This window comes from Tiliqua scincoides, chromosome 1 (genome assembly GCF_035046505.1).
Source record: "Tiliqua scincoides isolate rTilSci1 chromosome 1, rTilSci1.hap2, whole genome shotgun sequence".
Lineage (NCBI taxonomy): Eukaryota > Metazoa > Chordata > Lepidosauria > Squamata > Scincidae > Tiliqua > Tiliqua scincoides.
In genome coordinates, this window is record NC_089821.1 from 139,086,258 (window position 1) to 139,112,964 (window position 26,707).

The 26,707-nt window shown below is 44.8% G+C and overlaps 1 protein-coding gene across 1 annotated transcript in view; it reads right to left on the reverse strand.

Moving 5' to 3' along the window:
- The window catches only part of LOC136645915 (cysteine-rich secretory protein 3-like), a 75,305-nt gene extending 53,981 nt beyond the window's left edge, over positions 1-21,324 (reverse strand). The window contains exons 1-7 of the mRNA XM_066622373.1: positions 21,262-21,324; positions 19,300-19,416; positions 17,132-17,222; positions 15,104-15,252; positions 11,035-11,120; positions 8,950-9,041; positions 5,698-5,770 (exon numbers count right to left, since the gene is read on the reverse strand). Of these exons, the coding sequence (XP_066478470.1) occupies positions 5,698-5,770; positions 8,950-9,041; positions 11,035-11,120; positions 15,104-15,252; positions 17,132-17,222; positions 19,300-19,416; positions 21,262-21,324 (671 nt within the window). The remainder of the gene's footprint in view (positions 1-5,697; positions 5,771-8,949; positions 9,042-11,034; positions 11,121-15,103; positions 15,253-17,131; positions 17,223-19,299; positions 19,417-21,261) is intronic.
- Between the last annotated feature and the right edge of the window lie 5,383 nt (positions 21,325-26,707).

The window sequence follows — 26,707 nt, forward strand, 5'->3', positions numbered from 1 at the left end:
CCAGGCAAATCTCTAACAAAAACCCTTGACTTCCGACGGGCGGACTTCCCTCAAATGAGGAGGCTGGTTAGAAGGAGGTTGAAAGGGAGGGTAAAAAGAGTCCAGTCTCTCCAGAGTGCATGGAGGCTGCTTAAAACAACAGTAATAGAGGCCCAGCAGAGGTGTATACCACAAAGAAAGAAGGGTTCCACTAAATCCAGGAGAGTGCCCGCATGGCTAACCAGCCAAGTTAGAGAGGCTGTGAAGGGCAAGGAAGCTTCCTTCCGTAAATGGAAGTCTTGCCCTAATGAAGAGAATAAAAAGGAACATAAACTGTGGCAAAAGAAATGTAAGAAGGTGATAGGGGAGGCCAAGCGAGACTATGAGAAACGCATGGCCAGCAACATTAAGGGGAATAATAAAAGCTTCTTCAAATATGTTAGAAGCAGGAAACCTGCCAGAGAAGCGGTTGGCCCTCTGGATGGTGAGGGAGGGAAAGGGGAGATAAAAGGAGACTTAGAGATGGCAGAGAAATTAAATGAGTTCTTTGCATCTGTCTTCACGGCAGAAGACCTCGGGCAGATACCGCTGCCCGAACGGCCCCTCCTGACTGAGGAGTTAAGTCAGATAGAGGTTAAAAGAGAAGATGTTTCAGACCTCATTGATAAATTAAAGATCAATAAGTCACCGGGCCCTGATGGCATACACCCAAGGGTTATTAAGGAATTGAAGAATGAAGTTGCAGATCTCTTGACTAAGGTATGCAACTTGTCCCTCAAAACAGCCACGGTACCAGAAGATTGGAGGATAGCAAATGTCACGCCTATTTTTAAAAAGGGAAAGAGGGGGGACCCGGGAAACTATAGGCCGGTCAGCCTAACATCTATACCGGGTAAGATGGTGGAATGCCTCATCAAAGATAGGATCTCAAAACACATAGACGAACAGGCCTTGCTGAGGGAGAGTCAGCATGGCTTCTGTAAGGGTAAGTCTTGCCTCACGAACCTTATAGAATTCTTTGAAAAGGTCAACAGGCATGTGGATGCGGGAGAACCCGTGGACATTATATATCTGGACTTTCAGAAGGCGTTTGACACGGTCCCTCACCAAAGGCTACTGAAAAAACTCCACAGTCAGGGAATTAGAGGACAGGTCCTCTCGTGGATTGAGAACTGGTTGGAGGCCAGGAAGCAGAGAGTGGGTGTCAATGGGCAATTTTCACAATGGAGAGAGGTGAAAAGCGGTGTGCCCCAAGGATCTGTCCTGGGACCAGTGCTTTTCAACCTCTTCATAAATGACCTGGAGACAGGGTTGAGCAGTGAAGTGGCTAAGTTTGCAGACGACACCAAACTTTTCCGAGTGGTAAAGACCAGAAGTGATTGTGAGGAGCTCCAGAAGGATCTCTCCAGACTGGCAGAATGGGCAGCAAAATGGCAGATGCGCTTCAATGTCAGTAAGTGTAAAGTCATGCACATTGGGGCAAAAAATCAAAACTTTAGATATAGGCTGATGGGTTCTGAGCTGTCTGTGACAGATCAGGAGAGAGATCTTGGGGTGGTGGTGGACAGGTCGATGAAAGTGTCGACCCAATGTGCGGCGGCAGTGAAGAAGGCCAATTCTATGCTTGGGATCATTAGGAAGGGTATTGAGAACAAAACGGTTAGTATTATAATGCCGTTGTACAAATCTATGGTAAGGCCACACCTGGAGTATTGTGTCCAGTTCTGGTCGCCGCATCTCAAAAAAGACATAGTGGAAATGGAAAAGGTGCAAAAGAGAGCGACTAAGATGATTACGGGGCTGGGGCACCTTCCTTATGAGGAAAGGCTACGGCGTTTGGGCCTCTTCAGCCTAGAGAAGAGACGCTTGAGGGGGGACATGATTGAGACATACAAAATTATGCAGGGGATGGACAGAGTGGATAGGGAGATGCTCTTTACACTCTCACATAATACCAGAACCAGGGGACATCCACTAAAATTGAGTGTTGGGCGGGTTAGGACAGACAAAAGAAAATATTTCTTTACTCAGCGCGTGGTCGGTCTGTGGAACTCCTTGCCACAGGATGTGGTGCTGGCGTCTAGCCTAGACGCCTTTAAAAGGGGATTGGACGAGTTTCTGGAGGAAAAATCCATTATGGGGTACAAACCATGATGTGTATGTGCAACCTCCTGATTTTAGGAATGGGTTAAGTCAGAATGCCAGATGTAGGGGAGAGCACCAGGATGAGGTCTCTTGTTATCTGGTGTGCTCCCTGGGGCATTTGGTGGGCCGCTGTGAGATACAGGAAGCTGGACTAGATGGGCCTATGGCCTGATCCAGTGGGGCTGTTCTTATGTTCTTATGTTCTTATTATTGTTGTTGTTTTCATTAATGTTGTTGTCATCATTGTCAATAATGATAATGATGATGACGATGATGCTAATGCCAATGAAGCTGATGATGATGATGATTCACCAGGTCAGTGGTTTTCACACATTTAGCACCAGGACCCACTTGTTAGAATGAGAATCTGTCTTGACTAGTGGAAGTGATGGCATGACCGGAAGTGACATGAAGCAGGAAAATTTTTCACAATCCTAGGCTGGATTCCTACCCACACTTACCCCGGAGTAAGTCCCATTTACTGTCATAATATGCATAGTAGCTTGTTAGAAGCGCAGGTCTGTAACATTTCCCCAAATGCAGTCACATACCATGGCAGCATCAAGTCTAATATATTAAAAATAAAATATTGAAATGAATGGGGACCCACCTGAAATTGGCTTGTGACCCACCTAGTGGGTCCTGACTCACAGTATGAGAAACACTGCAACAGGTAAAAGGCTGCTTAGTGGAGGCATTATATAACCTGAAAAATCTTCCCTTGGTGGCAGCAGGAAGGACCTCAGGTGGGGAGAGTTCATGGGGATTAATTCACCATGCTTCTTTATATGGGGAAAAAGTTGCCATAATTGCTCTTTATGTCATAGTTAATATGCATTTGTTCTACAGAAAATGGTCCTGTTTCTTTCCCCTTCCACCCCTCTAATAGCAGATCTTCTGGATCTCCACCAGAACCATATGTGCCCCTTCCAGTTTTCACTCCTTTTCCCCCTCCTACAGGTTTCTCTTATGCTTCTTAATTCCTCTCCCCAGGTCTGAAAGGACCCTTTACCTTGTGCATTTATCCTATTGGTTTTTTCTGCCTAAGTTATAAATGTGTCAGTTTTAATGGATTTATCTATTTTCTGGTTGGCAGTGCATCAATTTCTCTGTGCACTATGTGCTTTTACTCCTTTGTATCTTCCTGCATAACAAATTTGCACCTGGTCAGTGTTGCTTTTGCTCTGTCGTAGATTGGGGGGGGGGGGCAGCAAACCTTGATAGGCCCCAACAGTGATGACTGGAGTATGTGTTTAAAAATGCTTCATATGAGTGGTTTTTCAAATAAGTCTTTTGAATGAAGACAGCCATTCCAGCAATCAGTCATGTCAGGCTTGACATTTCATTTTGCAGCTAGCTGGCAGAGTCACAAATCTGGAATATATGGAGTACTAGTTTTACTACAATTACTAGTACTTCAACTATGTTTACAATAACGGGTCACTATGCGTGAAATGTACAATTTCACTCAGGTTTCAGTAGGCTTTGTCTAAGCAAGGAGACCTCTTCTTCCAGGGCATATTTCCATTTCTGTGTCTGACAGACCTGGCTTTGGTTACTCATGCCTTGGTCACCTCTCATTTAGATTAGTGCAAACCACTTTATGTGGGGCAGGCCTTGAAGATGCTTTGGATACTTCAGCTCAAGGACAAGATATTACCAGTCAGGAAGAGAAATGCTAAGCAGGTACGTTCTGGCACAGACTTCTATATGAACCTTGCCTGTGTCCTCAGCTAAATTGCCACCTAAAATGAGGCAAAAATATCCTGCCCCATCAAACTCTCCTGCCTTCTTCCTGTCTCCAGTATGCAAACACCAAGCACTTGCACGCGCACACACAGGAATATCCAATGTTTTTGTTTGTTTTCTTATTGGTGTGCACTTTAAAACATGACTTTCATTGCAGTGGTGTACCTCCTATTCATTCTATGGAGCAAATGTCCCAGGCATGAAGCTTCAAGCGCCTTTAGGACCCTCTCTGAAGCTCCCGATGGGATCGGAAACTGTGCTTCCAGTTTTCTGTCAGGGGACCTCAGAGAGGCTTCCCTGACACGTCCCAGAGTCACGCAAGGCTCCATGAGTTTCAAGTAAGTATGTGGGGAGGGGGGGGTGGATTTGCATGCGGGGAAGTGACGACATTCCACAGGAGTGCCATCACAGATCTTTACCCCAGGGTGCAGGGCTGGGGAGGTCTGCCACTACTTCATTGCCACCTCTGATCTGGCTGGGACCTTTCCACATAGTAAGGCACCTGTACAGATGGGGCCTTGAATCCCCTCATACCATCTGCAATCAACAAGCCTTTCACCCAGGCCCGAGGAGAGGGGACAAGGACAAAATTCCCAGGGCCCAGGCTTCGGGGGGGGGGGGCATGACAAAACAAACTATATAGTATAAAACAAATTTATTACAAAATAAATTTGGGTACTTCAATCTCAGCCTATCCAGTGCTGTGTTTCCACTATAGCTGTAATCCACTTTCAATGCACTTCTATTACCCCAATGCATTTAGGAAGGGGTGGGGCAATCAAACATCTTGTCCTGGGTCCAATGCTAGCTCTCAGCAGCCATGCTTTCAACAAGAAAACAACCAGAGAAGGAAGGACAGACAGGCTAAGAGAAAGCATACCCAGCTTTACAACTCTCTTGGGAAAAGGCATCAATAGAGAAGGACTCAAGTACAGATGAGTAAGCAATGTCCATGTGAGGGAAATGAGCATTTTACTAGGGAGACGGAAGAGGCATATTTGGACAAATGAGAAGGGAGGCCACAACTTCATGGGAACAAGCCCATGGTCAGTATGCAGTTAGAAGAACATAATACGGCAAAGCAGTGAAAGCCGGTTTGACTTAACAAGATATTACCAGTCAGGAAGACTTGTTAAACAGGCCAATTCTCTCCATGAGCCTTGCCTGTATCCTCAGCAAAAGAACTCACCTAGAACTCACACAAGCAAGCACGCTGCAATGCTAGAGCGATGCTGCAAACATACTGTTGGGAAACATATTCCTCAATGTGACCAAGCACTTAGTGGATTCTAAGTGAACTGTGCTGAAAACAACTAGTGATGCATACATTTCATAAATAAATAAAATGAGTACTCCATTTGTGAATCCATTGATAAGATCAGAACTTTATGAGAAATTTCACATATATTGCAAAATGTCAAATACAGCACTTTTTTTTCTTTACCTACTGAGAAACATTTAGGAAAGTCTCAGAAATAAATTTGTCATGAGTTTATTATGCATAGATTTCAGAAAGGGGTTACCTTTGTAAATCGAGGATTTGTCAGTGTGGCACTGCAGCTAAGCAGAGAAGTCATTTTGTGCATTGAACATAATAAATTCCCATATTTTGTAGCTAAGACAAGGGGTACATTGATTATATAGAAGACAGCATACAGAGAGGCAGAAGTCTTGTAATTTGGAGCTAGCGTTATATTCATTTAATGAATTGATTTTTTTAAAACTTCCTCTTCCACTGCATTCATAGATATTTGGGGACAATGTGGCCATTATTTTATTTCAGTAGTGCACTCACAGCTTTCAGGACAATGGGTTTTTACAAACGCGTGCTTACAACTAAAGTCTCTCTTTAAATTCTTACAGTTAGCGTACACATCTTTCCTTTCACAGGGATTGGCTGAAATGAGAGGGAGACAATTATTTAGAGAGGCATTCCTGAACTTTGAGTGAGACAGTACACCTCTGACTGTAGAGACAAAGAACAGGGAAGAACTGCAACCATCCTGTCTTGCTTATGTATAGCACAGCTGGGCAGTGTTAGAAGCAGAATGTTGGACTAAATGGACCTTTGGTCTGATCCAGCAGGGCTGCTCCTATGTTCTTCTCAAAGCAAAAGAGCAAGGCCATCATAGCATGCCCCAACATTTATGGACTATGTGAGGGACATGCCAGGACAGCCTCATGCAACCAATGAGAAATGGAATGAAACCTCCAGCTTCTGAAGATGATCAGTGAAGGCAAGGGGACAGCACATGCAATCTACTCAGCCACTAGAAGAAAAACAGGTAATAGCTCTTTTTTGTTCTTAGGCCAAAATCCTATGTGCCTCTGCACCAGAGGAACAAGTGCTCCATCAGTGCCGACTGTCTCAAATATGCTGTAAAGCAAGCTGGAACAGGGTCCCTACACAGCACAGGTGAGAAGCCTGCACTTCCCTGCCAGAGCCACTGCAGAACCCAGTGTGCACAAGGGCAAGTAAGGGCTTCCCCAAACAGCAGTGTGGGGGAGAAATGTGGGAGCAGGAGAGAACAGGAGAGGGGGCAGAACAGGGCAGGGGATGATTGGGGGGGGGTGAATCAGGCCCAGGAGGAAAGCTGGATGGCACACACCATATCCTATGCCCCATCCAGGGCCTGATCCACAGATCCACTTGGACTTTCATCAGCGATTTAGCTGGCACAGGTCTAAATAGACCCATTGCTCTGGCTGGGGTTTCCCCTGGGACAAGGGGACAAATGACCCCTTACCTTGAGATCTCCAGAGTGCAAAATTCCCCTGCAGCAGTTGCGTGCCTACCATAGGGTGAGATGGGGCAAAAGCCCCAGGCACCAGTCACTAGGCCCTGCAGCAGATGGGGCAAAAGTCTGAGGCGCCAGCCACTAGGACCCTGCAGAAGCCTCCCTGACACTCCTCATGGGGGCGGAAACTGTACTTCTGGTTTGCCGGAAGCACAGTTTATAGTGCGGGGGAACCTCATGGAGGTTTCTCTGGCATGAGCTGCGGTCGCGTGAGGCTCCATGAGCCTCTGGTGAGTAGGGGGGATGGATATCTGTGCGGGGGGGGCGGCAATAGCCCATGGAAAGGCACCATTGCAGAGCTTTGCCCTGAGTGCGGGGCTGCGGAGGTCCACGGCTGCCCTGCAGGATACAGCACAAGCATTAGCACGGGAGAATTTAGGTAGGGTTGGGCTGCCAGTCTCTTAATCCACCGAATACAAGCAAACATTGATCTTGGAAGGGTTAATGCAGGGTTTCTCAAACTAGGGTGTTGCAATGCCCCAGCCTGATGGCCCTGGCCTCTGCCTCCTTAAGGGCAGGGGGGAGGCAACAATGCGATCCCCAGGATCGTGTCGCTAAGGTTGCTGCAGGGACTGGCATTTACTTACCAGTCTCTGTTGTAGCCTCCTCGGGGTGCGGGGAGCCCTGGGTGATCCTCCGCAGAGCTTCCCAGCCTTCAAAAACTGAAAGCAGAGTGATCGTGCTCCACTTCTGGTTTTGCGGAGGCAGAGCACAATCACTCCACTTTCACTTTCTGGAGGCTGGGGAGCCCTGCGGAGGGTCGCGCAGGGGCACCCCCAGGAGGCTACAGCAAAGACTGGTAAGTGCATGCCACTTCCTTAGCCCACTTCCCCCCACTCCTGCTGCCTTCCCCACTCCCCCGCAAGGACTTACTGCGGTCCTTAAATTCCCTGAGAGTTTGGGAGTCACAGGGCTAATGAATAGCTCAAACCCCTGTTCAGTAACTCATCACATCTCTTTAAAGAGGCTCACCTCCCTCTCTGAGAAACTCTGGGGTAATTTTTCAGCAGTGCTAATCTGTCGCAAGCATTTTGGTGAGTACCCCTCCCCCCACACACACACACACACACTCCTGACATAAAGACCTGTTAGCCTGGGACAGTTAAGTCAGCATCTTAAGGTCACCTACATTACTCATTGTACAGTCCAATCCTATCAAAATTCCCACGTGGCAAAGCAGCAGCACCTGTGTGGCCTCCACTGCATTTTGCTGGATATTTCTGGCTGCTGGAGGTCTCCTCAGGTTAAAGGGACATTTGTCTGCTTGCCCTGGGGTAAGCCCCAGCAGCTGCTACGGGGCAACTCAAACTTAAGCCAGCAATATCACTGGTGCAAGTCTGTGTTTATCCGTAAGGGCTGGTCAGGCCCAGGAAGGGGGTCAGAATTCAGCATGTGCTGCACTGTCAAGCACACTCCCAGGCTTGATTCATCCTCTCCCTGTATCCCATCCCTGCCCTTTTCCCATCCCCACCCCATTCAACCCCCTCCCTCCCCACCTCTAATCTTCAGGGCTAGCTTGCCTGGACTGGCAGATCTTCTGCAGGCACACATGGGGCAGCTCCGGGCTCCCCACTAGCAAGCCTGCAGCGTGTGCTGCCAGAGACTGCTTTGCATCTGCCGTAAAGCAGCCACTGCAGGCACAATGTTTGGTGCCCATGGGGGATAGGATTGGGCCAATATTTCTTATCTCCAAACCACATAAACTTTACAGGGGGGGAAAAGCAGGGCAGGGTTACTATGAACTAGTGATGGGTGAACTCTCCCTGAATTTGAGTCAGAATTAAGCAAATTGAAGTTTTAAAAAATTAAATTTTTAAAAACAAAACTATCTATTCTGAGCAGATGCCTTCACACTCCTGGTGGTATCACTGAGAGCACAGCAGGGACTGAATGCCTATCCTCAGCCTATGCCCCCATCAGCTCACTGCTCCCTTTGCTTCTTACTGACTTCAACTAGCACGGCCTCCCTGACCCTCAGAAGGCCTTCTAAGGCCTCCCAAGGGTCTGAAAACGTCACTTCCAGCTTCTCGGGGAAACAGGAAGTGACATTTTCAGGCCCTTAGAAGTCCTCCAGGTGCTACTGGTGGGGGCGGCATTTTGCAATCCTGGCCCCGGGCAGCACAGGAGCCAAGATTGCCACTGAGCCACGCAGCACCATTTGGGTCAGCAGAAGATAAGACTGAGCTTGCCCATAATTCACTTGCCCATAATCCTTGAATATAATTACTTGACTGAACATAACCTTAAAAGAACATTGGGTAGTATCCACGGTACTTACTGCATAGTCCAGCATCACAATGGTTAGGGCAATTTCCGCAGGGCTCTCCTATTTTGTAAGGTTTGTACAGATCTGGTCCTATTATATTTCCCCTGAAATTTAAAAAAAGGCATCACAAATATCATTGTCCGTCTGTTCTTTTTGGGTCTTGTCAGTTTCAGTGCAAAGCGGAACTTTTCACAAAACGGGAAAGCCTCAGATTTGGATCCAGCCGCTCTTGCTTCAGTTTCCACTTCAGTTACACTTGGAACCACTTCCTAGAACAGCAGCAAAACGCTCCCTTGCTCATAACCTTAAATTCCTTCTGAAAAGCCAATCTTTTATGTGAAGCTTTAAGCACTTTGCGTTTCTCCCTAAGACTCTGGTGGCTCCACCTGAACTTCTGAGACACTCAGAGGAGCACAACTGGCCTGGTCTTGTAGGATGGTGTCATCTGTCATGGCTGGCTTGCTGAGGCACAATGGATGGTAGGCAGAGGGTAATTCCATTGGGGGAAGATGGAGGGAGATATACAGTTGGAGAGGGACAGGAAGGGGGAATGCAAGAGGAGTGGTAGGTAGAGGAGAGGGTTTGGAAAGGCAGAGAGGGAAGCAGCAATAAGGTCCAGAAGAGGGGAAGAGATGAGGTTGGAGAAGGTGGAAGACAGGCAGCAGTGAAAGCAGGGGAGACAAGAGATGCAAGAGGGAAGGAGGGAGGGAGGGAGAGGAAGAGAAAAAGAAAACAGTTGGGAGGATGTAGAATGTGAAGCAGGGTGGAGAGAGAGAGAGGAGAAGGTGGAACAAACAGAGGAGGAGGGGAAGCAAGCAGAAGACAAAACAAAGAAGTGATAGAGGTGAAGGGAGGGTGGGGCAGGCCATCTGGGTGAAATAAGAGAATGGCCAGAGGAAGGACACAAGGACAGACCTGGGAGCCAAGGGAGAGGCTAAGTCAAAGAGAGGTGGGGGGCAAGAAATATTGCCTCAGCCAGAATTCGAGGGGCACGGACTCCACTTTATTCCATTCATGCAGAGGTGATCTAGTAGGGACAGGGGCCCCCAGGCAAGGAGCAGTAGCAGAGACCACAGAGGAATTCATGTGGCTAAGAGCCCGATTCTGTCCTTCTCTTCCCCCACTGATACACCCATGCCAAAAAGGCACAGGGGAGGAGATTGGGAGGCTTTGGAGGGAAGGAGGATTACGCCCTGGAAGGGAGCCAGGATTTGGTGTGTGCTGCCACCAATTCCACCACCCCCCAGACTGGATTCACCCTCGTTCCTGCCCCCCACCACTGCACCATTCTGCCTAGCCCAGCTCCTCCCGGTTCCACCCCCAACCCTTTCAAACCCCTCCCCACCTCCCTCCAACCCCCTGCATGGGCTTACCAGCTCCAATGAGTCTCGGAAGATGCATGGGAAGGCTTTTGTCTTCCTGCTGGTGCTCTGGCAGTGTGTGCTGCCAGAGTGCACTTTATGGCAGCTTTACTGCAGCCGGTGCTGGCAGAATATGCATTTGAGCTGCCCCAGATATTGCTTCTGTCTACTCTTTCCTCCATCCCCTTCCCTTCCTCTGTTGCCTCCCATGTGTCAATATATAACTTGTATACCTCCCCCAGCAGGGACCTGGTTTTTTTGGCTATAACTTTTTAGAACAGAGATATTTCAATGTGGTTTGTTTGATTGCATTTGCATGAAATTATGCATTGGATGATATATAACATGATGATATTATTCTAAAATACTTAGATTTAAAAAATTTTGGCTAGTAGTGGTGTTGCACACACACACACACACACACACACACGCCCCCATGCACATCACCCATTGTGGCCCACACACCCCTAGCAACACCACTGCTGCTGTTTTTTTAGTGTAGCTTTTTCCTGACCTTTCCTGCTTTTACCATGGTGTTGGTGGTTTTTAGTTATTTTATGAACTCTCTTGGCATCCCCAGCTAGTTGAAAAACAATTGGCTATATGGTTTTGGACATCTTTCACAAAATCATGTTTCTTTAGACTGCAATAACTATTCAGTGTGACCTTATGCTAATACAAATGCTACAGGATTTTGGAATTAGGACATTAATAAACGTGTATCTGTAATACATACGTAGGGCAGTATTGGCAAATATAATAATATCCAAATGGACATTTGGTAACTGCACATCCACAGCGGTGGGATTGAGATGAAACAATCTATAAATGAGAAAATAAATTAATTAGTTGACGATGATAATAATGATTATGATGATTAAAGATATTTGTATACCTTTTTTCAACAAAAGGAAAGTTCTCAAAATGGTTCACGATCCAAAAATAATAGTTCCTCGCCCCCCCCCCCCAAAGACTCACAATTCAGCAAAAGACACAAGAGAAACATCAGCAAACAGCCACAGGGAGGGATGCTAGGCTCAAAAAAAGTCAATTTTTCTACTTCTAAATATAAGAGAACCATACTTGGGAGTGACTTCTGCCATCATACATTTGAATTTCTCAAAGTGCAAAAATTCAAACAAATCCTTTTCTGCTAAAAATTGTTTTTTGTTTGTGCTTTGCTCTGCTCTAACGATGCTGACTTATTCTCATTTCTTCCAAGCGGTAGCATCATCAGCCGTAATTATCTTCTTTTTGGTAAGCCTCTTTCTCAGCATCATCCTCTTTTCTCCATTTGCAACTCATTTTCTTGTTGCATTCTGTCTTATTTTGTTTTTTGCATCTTCCTATCTTCTGCACTGTCCACATGCCTCCCTTCAATGGCTTCCTTTTCCTTAGCAGATGCAATTTAAGTTACAACCTTTTGGTTTTCAATCAACTCAGGAAGAATTTGCACCTCTTGCCTTCACCATCTACACCCCCACCTTGGGATTTTCATATCAGTTTGGATAATTTTGTGATGGTGCAGGAAAGCCCAGTAGCCACACGGGCTTCCAAAAGAGTCAAGTGCCACTTTATACACCATTGTAAGTCCTCATCACAACAGATCATCCAGATGCCATTCATGATGGGTGGTACTGATGTGGTGGAAGGGTTAATTTATTGTACTCTTCCTGCAGAATCCTGCCCCTGAGTTCCAGGCTACCCATTTTCATGGCTGAATGGAAAGTTTTGCATCATTGCATCAATGTCCCCAAGTGCAGCCCTTACTTTTCTCCAGAGTAATGAATGGAAATCATGTATTTATTTGGGAGCAAGAAAACAAGTTAACCTATTTTGGTGGCGTATGTCCAAGAAGGGAAAAGAGAAAGGGGAGGTTTTTAAAAGAGGGGTTAAGATCCAGCATGAATGACTGCTGCTGAATCCACCCCTTCCCTCCCCCAACCTGCCCCCATTTCCTCCCAATCCCTGCCCAAGGCCCACCCCTTCTCCTGACTAACTGGCACCAGGGGATCCAGGAAGGACATTGCCATTTCTGGCAGCAGCCCAGTAGCACAATATAGAGCATTGCATTTTGTGACAGCATAAGTCAGGCTGCAAAGCCGGAATGTGAGTTCTGGCAGTGTAGCCCAATGAAAGGGTTGGGCTGTAGGGGACACCACTCAGCTAAACTTTCTTATTGATTCCAGTGTCTTGGGTGAGGAGGAGATTTGTCCCTCTTGTCTCCACTATCATAGTTTGCAGTCCGTTTACTTAATCCTATGATTCAGAAGTTTTTGAAGGTGCAAGACAATTTTGGCAAACATGCTGTTTCATGTTATTTTAATCAAATAATCGAATGAGGAAGTGGATTGTTCAAAACTGATTGGAATATTTGGATATATGAAGCACTGCTGGGGGCATAACTCAGTGGCAGAGCAAATGTGTTGCGTGTAGACAGTGCCAGGTTCAGTCTCTGGCATCACTGGGGAAAAAATATCTGAGCCTGCAAAGACACCTGCCTGAGACTTTGGAGAACTGCTGCCATTCAGGCAACACTAAACTAGATTTGAGAATACTAAAAATATTGAAACATTTTCAATGTAATGTTAATAGGTGGTATCCAAATTCTGTGGTCCGTGCCGCCGAGCACAGTCGCAAACGTGCCATAAAGCACTTTGCAGGGCTCACCGCCGGGCTCCCACCTGTGCTAGGCTAGTGCCAGCCAGTGCTGGGCTAGTGCGGGGCGGTTGTGCAGCCTCCACGGCTCCGAGGTTTCATGGACCGCCAAGTCACTGAACTGTAGATGGGGGTGGGGATGGGGGCAGGACGAGGCATTCCAGGGAGGGGGAGGCCGTGGGGGGCGGAGAGAGGGCGGAGGGAGGTGTGTCGGGGGCAGGGACGGAGGAGGATCTGCAGAGCTCTACTCCGCAGGATCCAGGGTGCTTGTGGAGGGCTGCACACCCTACACGAGCGCCTTTACCTTACTGCGGTAAAGTGAGTAGCCCCATTGCAGGGCTGCTTACCTTACTAGGGGGAAGGGGGTGAACTCGGGGGAAGGGGGTGAACGGGAGGCGCAGGATTTGGCAGTAGCCCTCCTCGGTGCCGCCGAGCCTGGCGCCCCAGGCAGCTCAGGATTGGACTGTGAGGCTGCAGTCCTAACCACACTTTCCTGAGACTAAGCCCATTAAACAAAATAGGACTTAATTCTAAGTAGGAGAAGGGGCAGGAGGTCTGGCTCAGTTAGTAGAGCTGCCGCCTTGTATGCCTGAAGATCTGAGGCTGCCAGTTCGAAACAACTGGAAGTACCCAAGAACTGAGGACATGCTGAAATACTGATGAGCTGACCCTCGGTGGCAGAGAGGAGTTGCCGTCAAGTGGAGCGTGGGAGGCGAAGGGCCAGACCGGGAAGGAATCCAGCTGGAAGGAGGAGTTCTATGAAAGACTAGAACTATTCCATTGTAAGGTTTAGAACAGCCTGCCTATGAAAACCGCCTTGGACTAAAGTCTGAAGAGAAATCTGATGACCAAAGAAAGGCGGTATATAAATACCTGTATAAATAAATAAATAAATAGACCTGGTTAGGATTATGCCCTAATTGTTCTGAGAGCCAATGAGATATTATCATGAAACAGCATGGAACCATTAAGTTGTTAATATGAGTCAAGTCTCATTTCCAAGTATCATAATAGTTATCGTGCTGAGTAAAGAGGCACTTTTGCAAGTGGTGCTCCTCTTATTTTTTCCCCTGCTAAATATATGAGGATATTAACTGTCCCTCTTCACTGTCCCTCTTCACCCCAGCACAGTGTCTCTAACCAATAAGGGGCACACTTTTTATTTATTTAATTAAATTTGATTTTATCGTGGGGGGGGGCTACAAAATCTTATTTGATCCCAGGTAGCAGATAGATGCCTTAGCTATGCCACTGAGTAGGGGGTGGCAGCAGAGCAAGTGGGTGGTGAGCTTCTAGGGGGAGGAGGCAGGTTTTTTCCCCCAATTTTCACTTTTTTAAAAGCTCGGGTGTAACAACATTTCCAGTTGTGACATCACATCCAGGAGCATCATTTTGAGCTTGGCGCCAGGCTACACGATCATTAGCTACGCCAGTGCTCCAGGTTGGATTCCCCAACCCTCAGAACAAATTTGGGGGTTATGATGGGCTGTAGAGAAAAGCGGGAAATCGCTTTCTTGCATGAACACTAGATAGTGCAAGTTGGACAGCAGAGTTTGGATACAACTTTATTTATAGAAGAACCTGAGTCTGCTTTGAGTATTACGGTTTCCTTCTTGAAACATTATGTGACCGTATTCAGCACAATTCCCGATATGGGCAGCCCACGTGCAATCATGACCCTTTTAGATTTTGATACAGAAAATATTTTTTGGTCCCCAAGTTTGGTTTGGCATGTGCAAATGTTGTATCCTGGTACATATTTCCACCACAATACTGACGACACATGAGGCCTGTTCAGAAGTCAGAATTCACATTCAGTGAAAGCGTGGATTGGGAAGACAATGGGATTGCATCCATTGACCCTACTCCCTATATCTGCACATTCAACAGAACCTATGTACTCAGTCTATGTACATGCAGAAGCTCTCTCCATGCAGTCTGGAATTATGAAAAATCCAGGGTCCAAATTCTACAACCTATGAGCTTACATTTGCATAGGCTATATTTCAAAGTTCAGCTGGCATGTGGTGGCCAGATGCTAGAAATTCCACACATTCACTGAACACAAATATATGTACCTGAAAAAGGACACAATTAGAGATTGCTTGGGAAAATGTAGCCTGCTGTATTCTAACCATTGTACATACCGCAGTATAATGTCCGACTTTTGCCCCTGGATATTTTGGACCCTCTCCGAATATGAAGTCATTATACTCATCATACCATGCTTGGATGACATCTGACCATGATAAAGGGACACTTGAATAAAGAAGATTTTCACCGCATTGCATGCCATCTGAAAATGAGAGAGAATCATTTCTGTAAGACATAATCAAAAGCATCTTAGACCATTCACATTTGAGGAGTTAGAGATGCAAAAAGTTGTCCAGCATGATCAGGTATCATTTATTAATAAATAAACCCAACCCAACAGAAATCCGCCCACAGCAGTGCAGCAGGGCCAGTGCTGGAATTTTGTAGGTTGGAGGTCTCTGTGAGGTCAGAGGGCATTCATCCCCTTCCCCAGGGGTAAACTCCAGCATCTGGCAATGAGGTAACTCAGACCTGATCAAGCTCTATAGTTGGTGCAAGTCCACATTGCCCTGTGTTGATGGATCAGGCCCAGTATGGGGGATAGGATTTGGTGCTTATAGATGCCTCCCCTTCTGGACCTGATCCACCCACCTGACCCCTGATGCCACCCTCCCCCACCCATTACACTCCCTCCCCCCATCCTGTCCCACCTCCACGCTGCGCAGCACAGAACTTACCTTCTGCAGTGCATGTTACTCCCTGTGCTGGTGCAATCAGGCCAGTGCAACCCTTTGCACCAGCCTGCCCAACTGCTATGCTGTCACAAAGTGTTTTACAGCACTTTTGTGATGGCAAACACATGCACTGCACCAGCCTGCACACTCTTCAGGACTGTGCAGACTTATACCTTTCAGGTGCTCGGAAAGCATACCTTTCAAGTGCTGGAAAGTAACTGAAGCACATACAGGTGGGCCCGCATTATCCATGGATTTGGGATCCGTGGATTCCAGTATGCGAAGGTCCCTGAACCCAAGGGGTCGGACCCACCTGGACCTTCCAAAGCCTTTTAAGGCCTTAGAACAGGGATGTCAAACTCGTTTCATACGGAGGGCTGAAGTTAGCATTCATGCTGCCTACTGAGGGCTGGAAGTGACATCATTAAGCAGGAAGTGACATCATTAAATGGATGATGGCCAGAAATAAGCACTTTGTTCTCACATAGAAACTCATTCGCTTTAAAGTATAGAAGGGAAAATGTGCAAATCTTATTCATATTTTGAAGATATGAGAGAGCCAAATTATCATGCTGGGAGAATCCAATTATAATGGAGGGGGGATAAATTGCTTCCAGAGCCACATTCGGCCCATGGACCTTATGTTTGACACCACTGCCTTAGAACATCACTTTCTAAGGCCTCCCAGAGCCGGGGAGGCCGTGCAGAACACCCTCTAGAGGTTAGGGGAGCTGTGTAATTCGGAGGATTACAGGGCCCTGAAGCCCACAGATTTCATTATCCGTGGGTTTCTTTATCCATGGGGAGTTCTGGAATGGAACCCCTGCAGTTAATGAGGGCGGTCCTGTACTTAGGCATGTGGCAGTTTCTTTTAAACAATACACATTTTATCAGGTGGGAAACCCTGGCCTCTGAGCAGCCCGCTTGGAGGCAGGCTGTGCAGCATGGCCTTTCCCAGTTTGAAGAGACACTTGGCCAACAGTCTGAGGCTAAGAGGCAAAGAAGGAAGGCCCATAGCCAGGGAGACAGACCAGGGACAGACTGCACTTGCTCCCAGTGTGGAAGGGATTGTCACTCCCGAATCGGCCTTTTCAGCCACACTAGATGCTGTGCCAGAACCACCATCCAGAGCGCGATACCATAGTCTTCCGAGACTGAAGGTTGCCAAAAACCAACCAACCATGTGCAAATCCTGCTGCCCTGGCCCAGAAGCTCAGGTGCATATTTATTTTCTTTGAAGAATTAGGGAATAATGGATGGTTTAGGAAATGCTAGTGCACACATGGAAGGTTTGTTAGAGAAGGGGCTCATTAAAGACCATGGGATTGGGACACCATGAGCTCAGGGCACCAAAATAAAGATGAAGATTTATACGGAACATAGAGATTCCTCCCATTTAAAACTTACTTTCAATTATTCTTCGTGTGCTAGGACTGTGGGAATAATTGCATTTTTTACACCAGTTCTGACTGTTAATTTTAGCTGTTTCGTTCCATTCCTAGAAAGGAAAAATGAAAAATGTGGAGCTTGATAGTGGCTGGATACAAGCATGAATGCAAAACATTACAATAACTATGAAAATATTCTGCAATGCTTATTCAGTTTAAACGAAGGGTGGTCATTAGCTCCAATCCATGAACTGCATATGGCCCATGACGTAATTTTATCTGGCTTCTGGAAGATCCTCAAAATGTAATAAAGAACACAAGAAACAAAATGTGTTTTTCAAAGTTATGTGAGACTTTAATGTTATTATATGTCTCTTTAGATCCCATTGAGGTATAGGGAGAACAAGAAGTAAGGCCTTCTTGGAACTCTGTAGAATTTACTCCCCAAGGAAAGCCCACCTGTCCCAATCCCTAACTTTGTTAGCTTAAAACCTGGTTTTAAAGTCAGGCTTCCTTAAATATCTCTCTGCCGTTTTTCTGCTTTGCTTACTGTAAAATAAAATGAAATATAATATTTTAAATATTATTATAAAATAGGTAAAATGAAATAAAAAATCTGCTTACTGCTTTGCTGTTTTTTATTCTCTAATGATCCGTTCATGATCTCACAAGTTCTGCACATGAGACAGCAGCTCCTGAGCGCACTGCCAGAGCAGATAAGGTGGCAGTTTGGGAAGGATCGAAGCAGGGAGTGGGGCAGACAAGGGTTGTTCAAGGGGTGGAGTGGATCTCAGCAGCGCTCTCACAAGCCGGGATCCTACCCCTTTCAGTTGGCCTGATGCCCCCTGAGGCTCTCCAGAAATAGTCTAGCTCAGTGTTATCTCAAACTGTGAGTCAGGACCCACTAGGTGGGTCGTGAGCCAATTTCAGGTGGGTCCCCATTCATTTCAATATTTTATTTTTAATATATTAGACTTGATGCTACCATGGTATGTAACTGCATTTGGGGAAATGTCACAGACCCGTACTTTGAACAAGCTACTATGTATATTCTTTTAACAATGATAGTAAATGGGACTTGCTCCTGGGTAAGTGTGGGTAGGATTGCAGCCTAGGATTGTTAAAAATGTTCCTGCTTGATGATGCCACTTCCAGCCATGACATAACTTCCAGTGGGTCCTGACAGAGTATCATTCTAAAAAGTGGATCCCAGTGCTAAATGTCTGAGGACCACTGGTCTAGCAAAATAGTTGGTGTAAGTCTGAGGAGAACCATCAGCGGCCAGACAGCTTACAGGGAGGTAAGTGAAAAGTATTTTTAGTAAGTGAGTGAAAGTAAGTGAAAATAATTTTTTACTTACCTCCCCCAGGCTGTCTGATCACTGCCCCCACCATACTGCATTATGTAGGTGTAGTGGAATAGCAGAAGATCTGGTGAGGAGGTAGAGTGTGGTGTCCACAGTGCCCCTTGCTCTAAGTAACTGCAGAGTTAAAGCCCAGGTGGTAGCTGGAGGTGTGCTGCACAGCTGCAGCCACTAGAGGCTAAAGTGAACCTGGGAGCATATAAACAGTACCTGGAGGAACTAGTGGGTGTGGGTTGTAGAAGGAGTGCAGGTTGGAGAGGAGACTGACTTTACTGACTACCTGGAATCTGACCTTGGACTGTGACTTGGCTTATTGGCTCTGGACTGTGATTTGGCAACTCTAACTGATTGGACTGACTTACTTGGAGTCTGTGGACTGGGACTGGACTCTGACTTTTGTTTGCTGCACTTGTGAGTTTAACAAGGGAAACTAATCAGCCTTAAGTGGGCACAAGGCCCAGTGGGGAGGAGCTGTGACAGAACAGTAGGCTAGTAGGGGATAGCTGCAGTCTTATGCACATGTTCATGAGAACAAGCCCCACTGAACACAATGGGGCCTACTTTTCAGTAAATATGCATGGGATTGTGCTGTAAGTGGAAGTTTTTGGCTGCTGATACTGTACTTATATGCTATTACCTCCACTTCTGCTATCTAGGTGCTGTTGTATGTTACTGTATTTTATTTGCTGCTACATAATATTGTTTATTTGCAGCCTTTACATGTTACTATTCTAGCTTTATTTTCACTTGCTGTTAACTGCTTTGAGTTGGGATAGAGATATTTTAAATCAACCAAGATCAGATAAAGCTAACAAAATTCTTACCATCTTCAGCATGTTGGAGGCATGAGGCACTCTCCTTAGCTCATTGTGCTTGTTAATAATTTCATTCTGTACTTCTTGCAAATCGGTTGATAATGTGGCATAAAAGGCATCTTCTTTCTGTAATGAAAGCAACAAAAAATATTTTTCTCCTTCTGACAACAATGAAACATGAGTGCATTAAAGAGTGCATTAGCTCCCAGCATTCCAGGCTATGTCTGTCTGAAAACCCCTGATCTATAAGGTTACTTATATCTGTTCTATACATTTGAGGAGTTTCTGAATAAGAACCCTAAAAAGTTTAAAAGAAAATGAACTTAAAAGGATTTTTTTTTAAGGAACAACCCTACAACAAAGTAAAACACTGTCATGTTGTGTTGGAATCTGATTTCAGAGCTAGGGTGGCATCAAGTGCCAGCCAGGTTTGCCCCTGATGGAGGGCCCACATCCATTAGAGGTCCCGCTTAACTAGTTGTCCCTTGAGCTCTCAGCACTAGTGACATCCAGCATGCTATCAAGTGGTGGATGGTTGGTGCTACTGGAGGCCTGGTGCAGAGCTTTGTCTCAGGTTGTCCAGCAACTGACATTGATCTAGACCTAATTTTGTAGGGAAGATGGTGATCTCAGCTCAAGTAGCACTTTGTGGGCTTCTGTGCAATCCAAGCAAGAAGAGGGACAAGATGAGAGAGCTCTGGTAAGAACAATGGGCATTCTTCAAAAACATACTTGGGGCCCAATCCTATCCCACTTTCCAGTGCTGATGCAGCCATGCCAAGCACCACATCCTGAGATGGGGGGCAGTCACAGAGGCCTCTCTGAGGGAGGGAATGTTCGTTCGCTTACCTCAAGGCTATGTTGTGGCTGCATCAGCGCTTGGAAAGTTGGATAGAAACAGGCCCTTGGTCACACAGGGTCATCCTATACCTGCCATGAGCTCTGCCACTCGAAACACTAGCCAATTTAGCTAGCTCTAAAGCTCACCAACTTCATCACCACTTGCACAAGGTCACAATTTCAGTGCATGGGGGTAGCAAGTTTCAGCAAGGTCCAAAAGCCTACACTTAGTAAATACACATTTACTTCTGGATAGAAATGCATTGGGTAGTACTGTTACAGCACAATCCTAACTTACACTGGGACCAGCAGGACAGGAGGCCTGCGCTGTATCCGGCGCAAGATTAGGCTCCAAAGTGGCTCAGCTGGAGGTAAGGGGAAACTCTTCCCCTTATCCCCGGATAAGCCACTGCAGCTCCAATGGGTCCTCTTGGACTTGCATCACTTCCTGAGGTGGCATAAGTCTGAGGAGAGTGGAACAGCTTGAAGCCGCTCCACGCTACTCAGAAATGGGGGTTAGGATCCAGAATAAGAGCCAGGTCCTAGCCATGCCTCCCGCTCCCTGCCCGCCTGCCCCTAGGGCCACCCTCCGTCAGCCCTCCCCTCGCCCCGGAACGCCTCCCTCCCACTGCCTCCCCACTTCCTCCCCACCCAATCCAGAGCATTCTGTTGGCCAAGCTTGACTGACGCAAGGCTCCCTTCTCATGTCAGCGCAGAGGCTGGATTCAGCTTCCACATGCCAGTATACATCCCTGTGCCAGCCCAGCCAACTCATGAGGAGTTGTATATGTGCTTTATGGCATGTTTGCGACCCTCCTGGGCCAGCGCAAGGGACTTGCACTGGCCCAGCCCAGGTCAGGATAGTACCCTTAGATGCATTCAAGAGTAAAAAGTGAAACAGTGGGTTTTAAGAAATACTCTTTTATATCTTTTTAAAGACTTGATATTGACTATAGTAATCTTATCAGCACAGGACAAACTGATTTTCATTCTTGTTTTTAAGAAAAGGTATTTTATAATTATAAGCAAAGGTAACCCAAGAACACTGCACTGACAGTACAGCAGGAGAATCCTCATCTGTTGAAGTTAATGTTTCAAATGGACCTCAGATTTCATTCACAAAGCTCATACCTCATTTCCAATGCACAGATGTAGGCCAGCAGCCAGGACTAAGAGTGCCGTGAGGAGAGACATTGCTGGTAAAAGTAAAAAAGATAATTTAGTTCCCCTATGAAAATGAAATAAGCTTAAAACTGAGTCAGCTCTCATTTCCATGTATCAGAGCTAATAGGAGAACTCTTATTCAGTTGTGTGAGTGCTATCAAGTTGACCACTGGTGTTTTGTTTTTTTAGTGGTTTGCTGTTATAAATTAAAATAAATAAATACATAAAGGTAATGGGGGTGACAAAAAAAATGTAGTGATGCCACTGCATTTAGGATGCATGTATGGTATTGTAATTTATTCTGTATGGTCTGGTATGGGAGAAGGTCCATCATGGGGTGACACAATGAGCTCTCGCACTGGGTGACACAAACCCTGGCTTCTGCCAGAAACACAGACAGCTGAGCTAGATGGACCAATGGCTTTACTCAATACAAGTTTAAAATGCAAAATTGTTCTAAACATTCAGATTGGATAGAATGATGACAATGAAGTCCTGTTCACATGACTTCACACCTGGGCACTCTAATAACCTCCAACATGAAGTCCACTTTAAATATTTTTTTTATTGTAAATATCGATTTCTCTCTCTTCCTCCCTCTCTCTGATTACCTTTTTCTATGTCCTCCCCTGCTTTTGATCCTTCTTGCTCCTATGTCTCCAATCTTTCACAAAACAACTAACAGCCCAATCCTAACCTTGGCAGGGCTGCTGGGTGCAGCAGCACCAAAATGGCAACTGCTATATCCAGCAGCCCTGCCAAGGCCACTGGAGGTCTCCTCAGGGGAAGCCCCAGACCCCACAGTGGGGCTTCTCAAGTCTGTGCTGGCTATTTTGACATGAGAACCTTAATGTTGTTCAGCCTGACATTGAGGACAGGATTTGGTGGAGTAGGGCTCTGCTGGCCCTCCCCACCACTACCTGGGCCAGTTCCTCCCCTCACCACAGAATGCCTCTACCCTGAAAACTCACACCACCGTTCAACAGTGCAACTTACCTCCCGTAGTGTCCTCCTTCTGGCACTCCCTCTTCCAGAGTGCTGTAAATGTGCTTTATGGCACATTTACGATGCTCAGTGTCAGCGCTAGGGTCGGATTGGATTGGGCCCTAAAGCTGTAATCCTGTACACACTTTGGGAGCAAACCTGATTGAGCATAATTGACTTCTGAGTAGGCATTCATAAGATTGTGCTCTAAATAACTTCCAGGTGCAGCTCACCCATGAGATGGTCTGAATCCTGTACTTGCAGCAATAGAATGGAGGTGGGAAAAACTAGCAGTGTGCCCTGGACCCCCAAGCTCTCACTTCCTGTTCCATATGGCCACTGGCCCATCTTTTTCCCACTCATTTTCTTTGTAGAGCAAACAACAAGAAGATAAGTGTTACCTCCTCCTATAGCAATGCTGCCAAGGAATGTCTCAGCAGAGGTGGACAATGGAGTAAGGTTGCCCACCAAGATTCTGCTTCCAGTCACTCTCAACAATTACATTACAATAGCTGCCCCCCTCCACCTCGTCTTCCTCCATGGCTTCATTGGCTGCGCAGAAAGGATCTTGGGAGAACTGAAGATGTAGCAGTGGAGGAGATGGAGAAAGAAAGAGGGAATGGAATTTAGATACCACTTCAGGTATCACCTTGGCTCGGGCCGGGGCTGATTACCGCTCCCTAAAATGAGGTGATACTACTGATACTACTACTGACCTGGGATAGGCATGGCCCATTTGTCAGTCCCAGCCACAAACTGGAGACCATTATAAACAGACAATGGGGCCACAAAGAACAACAAGCCAATGGGGATAGCAGGAAACAAGGACGTGTGAGGGGGAAAAAAACCTGTCCAAACAGTTGTTGTAGATAAGCTCCTTTTGCAACTTTTCCAAAGTTGGCCAAAGATTCACTAGGTACCCTAAGCACATAACTACAAACATTTTGTGTGCACTGTGATGCATATACAGGACTCCTTTGTCAGAAGGGTCACAATTTCATGCATTCACACAAAAATTGGGTCAAATTCATTGGCTCCTCTTATATCCATGCATGCCAGAGCTGTCCAGTGCACCCAAAGCATTCAGCACTTGGCATTTAGTTTGAGTTCCTAATAGCAGTTTCAGCAGGAGCAGCACTGGAAGCTGCTCAACAGCCCCTCAAACCCATTCAAAGAACTTGAGTTATCCATCCCTTGGGATGATATCATTATCATTAGATGTGTAATTTACTTCCAAGTAATGGTTTTTAATAATGGGCTACAAAGTAGGTCTCCAAAAACTCAGAAGTTTCAATGAGACATATAATTGAAAAATATTTGAAAAAAGGGAGAATTTTTTTTTTTAATCTGCAACATGGGAACATATTTATTTTAGATGCCAACATTTTAATTTTAAAATACTCTCTTTTTTAAATTTGGATATGGGAACAGATAAAATACAAGACATACTCTAAATTACCCAGATGGCTAAAACCGCTTGAAATAGCAACTAATCCGAACTGGATTTAAAAAGACCAAAATAAATCATACAGTGATCTGCTGAATATTAAAGGAGAGATCCTAAGTAAGCCTGAGTTAGAAGAGAAAGGAATAAAATTGGACTGGTGGAATGAAATGCAAATAAGAACAAGATTACGAGAAGACCAAAAATAGGTTTTTATGATGTAAGTTTTGATAAAATATTTTTGATTGAGGGGAATTATATAAAAAAATGTACAATTTCCTCCTTGAGATAAGAATGGAGGATGAGACAGTTAAAGATGCAATGGTGCGCTAGGCAAAAAATTTTGGATATAATATATCGATGGATGACTGGAAACAAATTTGGAATATAAATATATAAATATAATATAAATATAAATATTCCAAATTCCAATTATTCCAATAAGATAACTAAAGCAGTGTCTTTTAAAGAGAATTTATATAAAATGTTTTATAGATGGTATTTAACTCCAGAGAAATTAGCAAAAATGTATTCTGGGTCATCAAATAAGTCTTGGAAATGTAAAAAAGTTGAAGGAACCTTTGATCATACGTGGTGGACATGTAAAAAAGCAAAGCAAAAGCATACATGGTGCACATGTAAAAAAGCAAAGAAATATTGGAAAATGATACATAAATTGTTGCAAGAGATATTGAATTGTGTATTACATTCAAACCAGAAATATTCCTCCTAAATGTGACATCAGAAATTAAAGACCAGTGTAAGAAATACCTTATTGTACATATTGCTACAGCAGCAAGAATATTGTTTACACAAAAATGGAAATCTACAGATGTGCCAACTAGAGAAAATTTAATAGACAAAATTTATGAAATAGCAGAAATGGAAGTTTTAACAGAGAGAATGAAAGACAGATTTAGGTAGAGTAAGAAAATATTGGAAGCCTTTTTATGACTGGATAGATAATTTTAGTTAAACAATACTGAGTGTTTAGATAAATCTAAATTTCTATACTGATAAATATGATAGCTTTTGTATTGATGATTATTGTGTTTTTTCAGTCGTTTGACTGTTGTTGTGGTATTTTTAATAATGCATGTTGTAATCTAGGGCCAATACCCTCTTGTATAACCTGTGTAGTACCAGCCCCAAGTATAACCCATTTTCCTTACCTGTATCTGTAATAAATAAATAAAATACTTAATTAAAAAATAAAATACACTCTTTGGAAGCCAAAACGTATAAATTTTTAAACTCATATTGTAGCCACTTTTTCCCCCTTGAACAGTTGCTACAATTTGCTATTCAAGGCTGCAGTGTGCTCCAATAAGGTCAACTGAAATCTTCCTATTGATTTCTGGAGGAGTGGGATTGCATCCAATAAATTATCATAAACAAAAATACTGTACAATATAATTCTATTCATCAGTTGTATGTTTTGGCAACTGAAAATGAAACCCAGGTATCAGACAACTGCTTTACCCAAATTTTCAGCCACCCAAAGGACTGACTGCATAAGTCATTTTCATAACAAATTGACGGCAATATGTTAAAATTGTGACCAGATCATTTGAATTTATTAGAGCCCAATCCTATGCATGTCTATTCATAAGTAAGCCCCATTCATAAGTAAGCCCCATTATAGTCAGTAGAGCTCACCCCCAGATAAGTGTGGATAGGATTGCAGCCAAATGTAACAGAGTGCTTTGAATTTTCTAGTGCTTCAGCTCTTCATAATTTTCCTATATATCAGAAAGAAAATCCACAAAACGTCATTTTTAGCATTCATGTATTTCATCTTCTTATTGTTTAAATAAATAAAAAACTTTGGCAAACTTCATTAAAGTTGCAATCCTATACACACTCAGCTGAGAGTAATTTCCACTAAACTCAGTGGAGCTTACATCTGAGTAAGGACTGTGCTATAAGACTGGTCAAATAAGAATTCCTATATAATGTAATTAAAAGAAGGCTAGAACCTTTAACATTCATTATCTCCACTGTGGATGACAGAAAATGTATTCTCCTAATAACTGCAACAGATTTTTTTTGACAGCCAGCTCTACCTTATGAGGAGGTAAGATCCACAGAAAATATTTTCAGAAGGTCACTTGAAATGGCTCACCAAAAGCAGGTTGATGATCACAGCAAGAGATCAGCACAAGGAAGTCACCACCAAACGAACTAAAGGTGTCCTTATATATATTTCACTGTTGGCACCTTTCTGTGCCAAAAATTATATTTGCTCCTGCCATTGCATGGGTGGCATTTGTTTAAGTTCATCATCATGAAGCTCTTCTGTGTTGGCTTAATATAAACAGAGCAAAAACAAACATCTTAAGATACTTCTTTGATTTCTGAATCATTTATAGTACAATGAAGAGAGTTTATGTTCAATCTGAGTTTGTAATACTTTATAAAGTATGGGTTCAAAAGACAAGTTACCTATTCAGAACTTAGGAATTCTTTGAACATGAGTGGCCCTGCCATGACACTACGTGATATATGTTGCATTTGCAGGAGATTGCAAGGGGTCAAGATAACAATGGATTTGGGGTGTCCTTCACTCCAAGTCTTTCACTGCCATCTCCCTCCCACCCATATTAGATGGAATACAAGATGGGATTATACAAGATGGGGAAAATGCTAAAAGGTCATCTGCCTCCTTGCCTTGCTCCTGGTACAGTTTCTTCAAACACAGGACTGCAGGACTTCCAGTTTGCCAGACCATGCAAAGGAAGGAACTTTCTCATTTGCTTGGTCCATTTAAATCAAAAGAGAAGTCTTGCAATTTGATGCTTGAAGAAACAGCACCAGGAACAGCACCAGGATGAAAGTGTCGACCCAATGTGTGGCGGCAGTGAAGAAGGCCAATTCTATGCTTGGGATCATTAGGAAAGGTATTGAGAACAAAACTGCTAATATTATAATGCCATTGTACAAACTGATGGTAAGGCCACACCTGGAGTATTGTGTCCAGTTCTG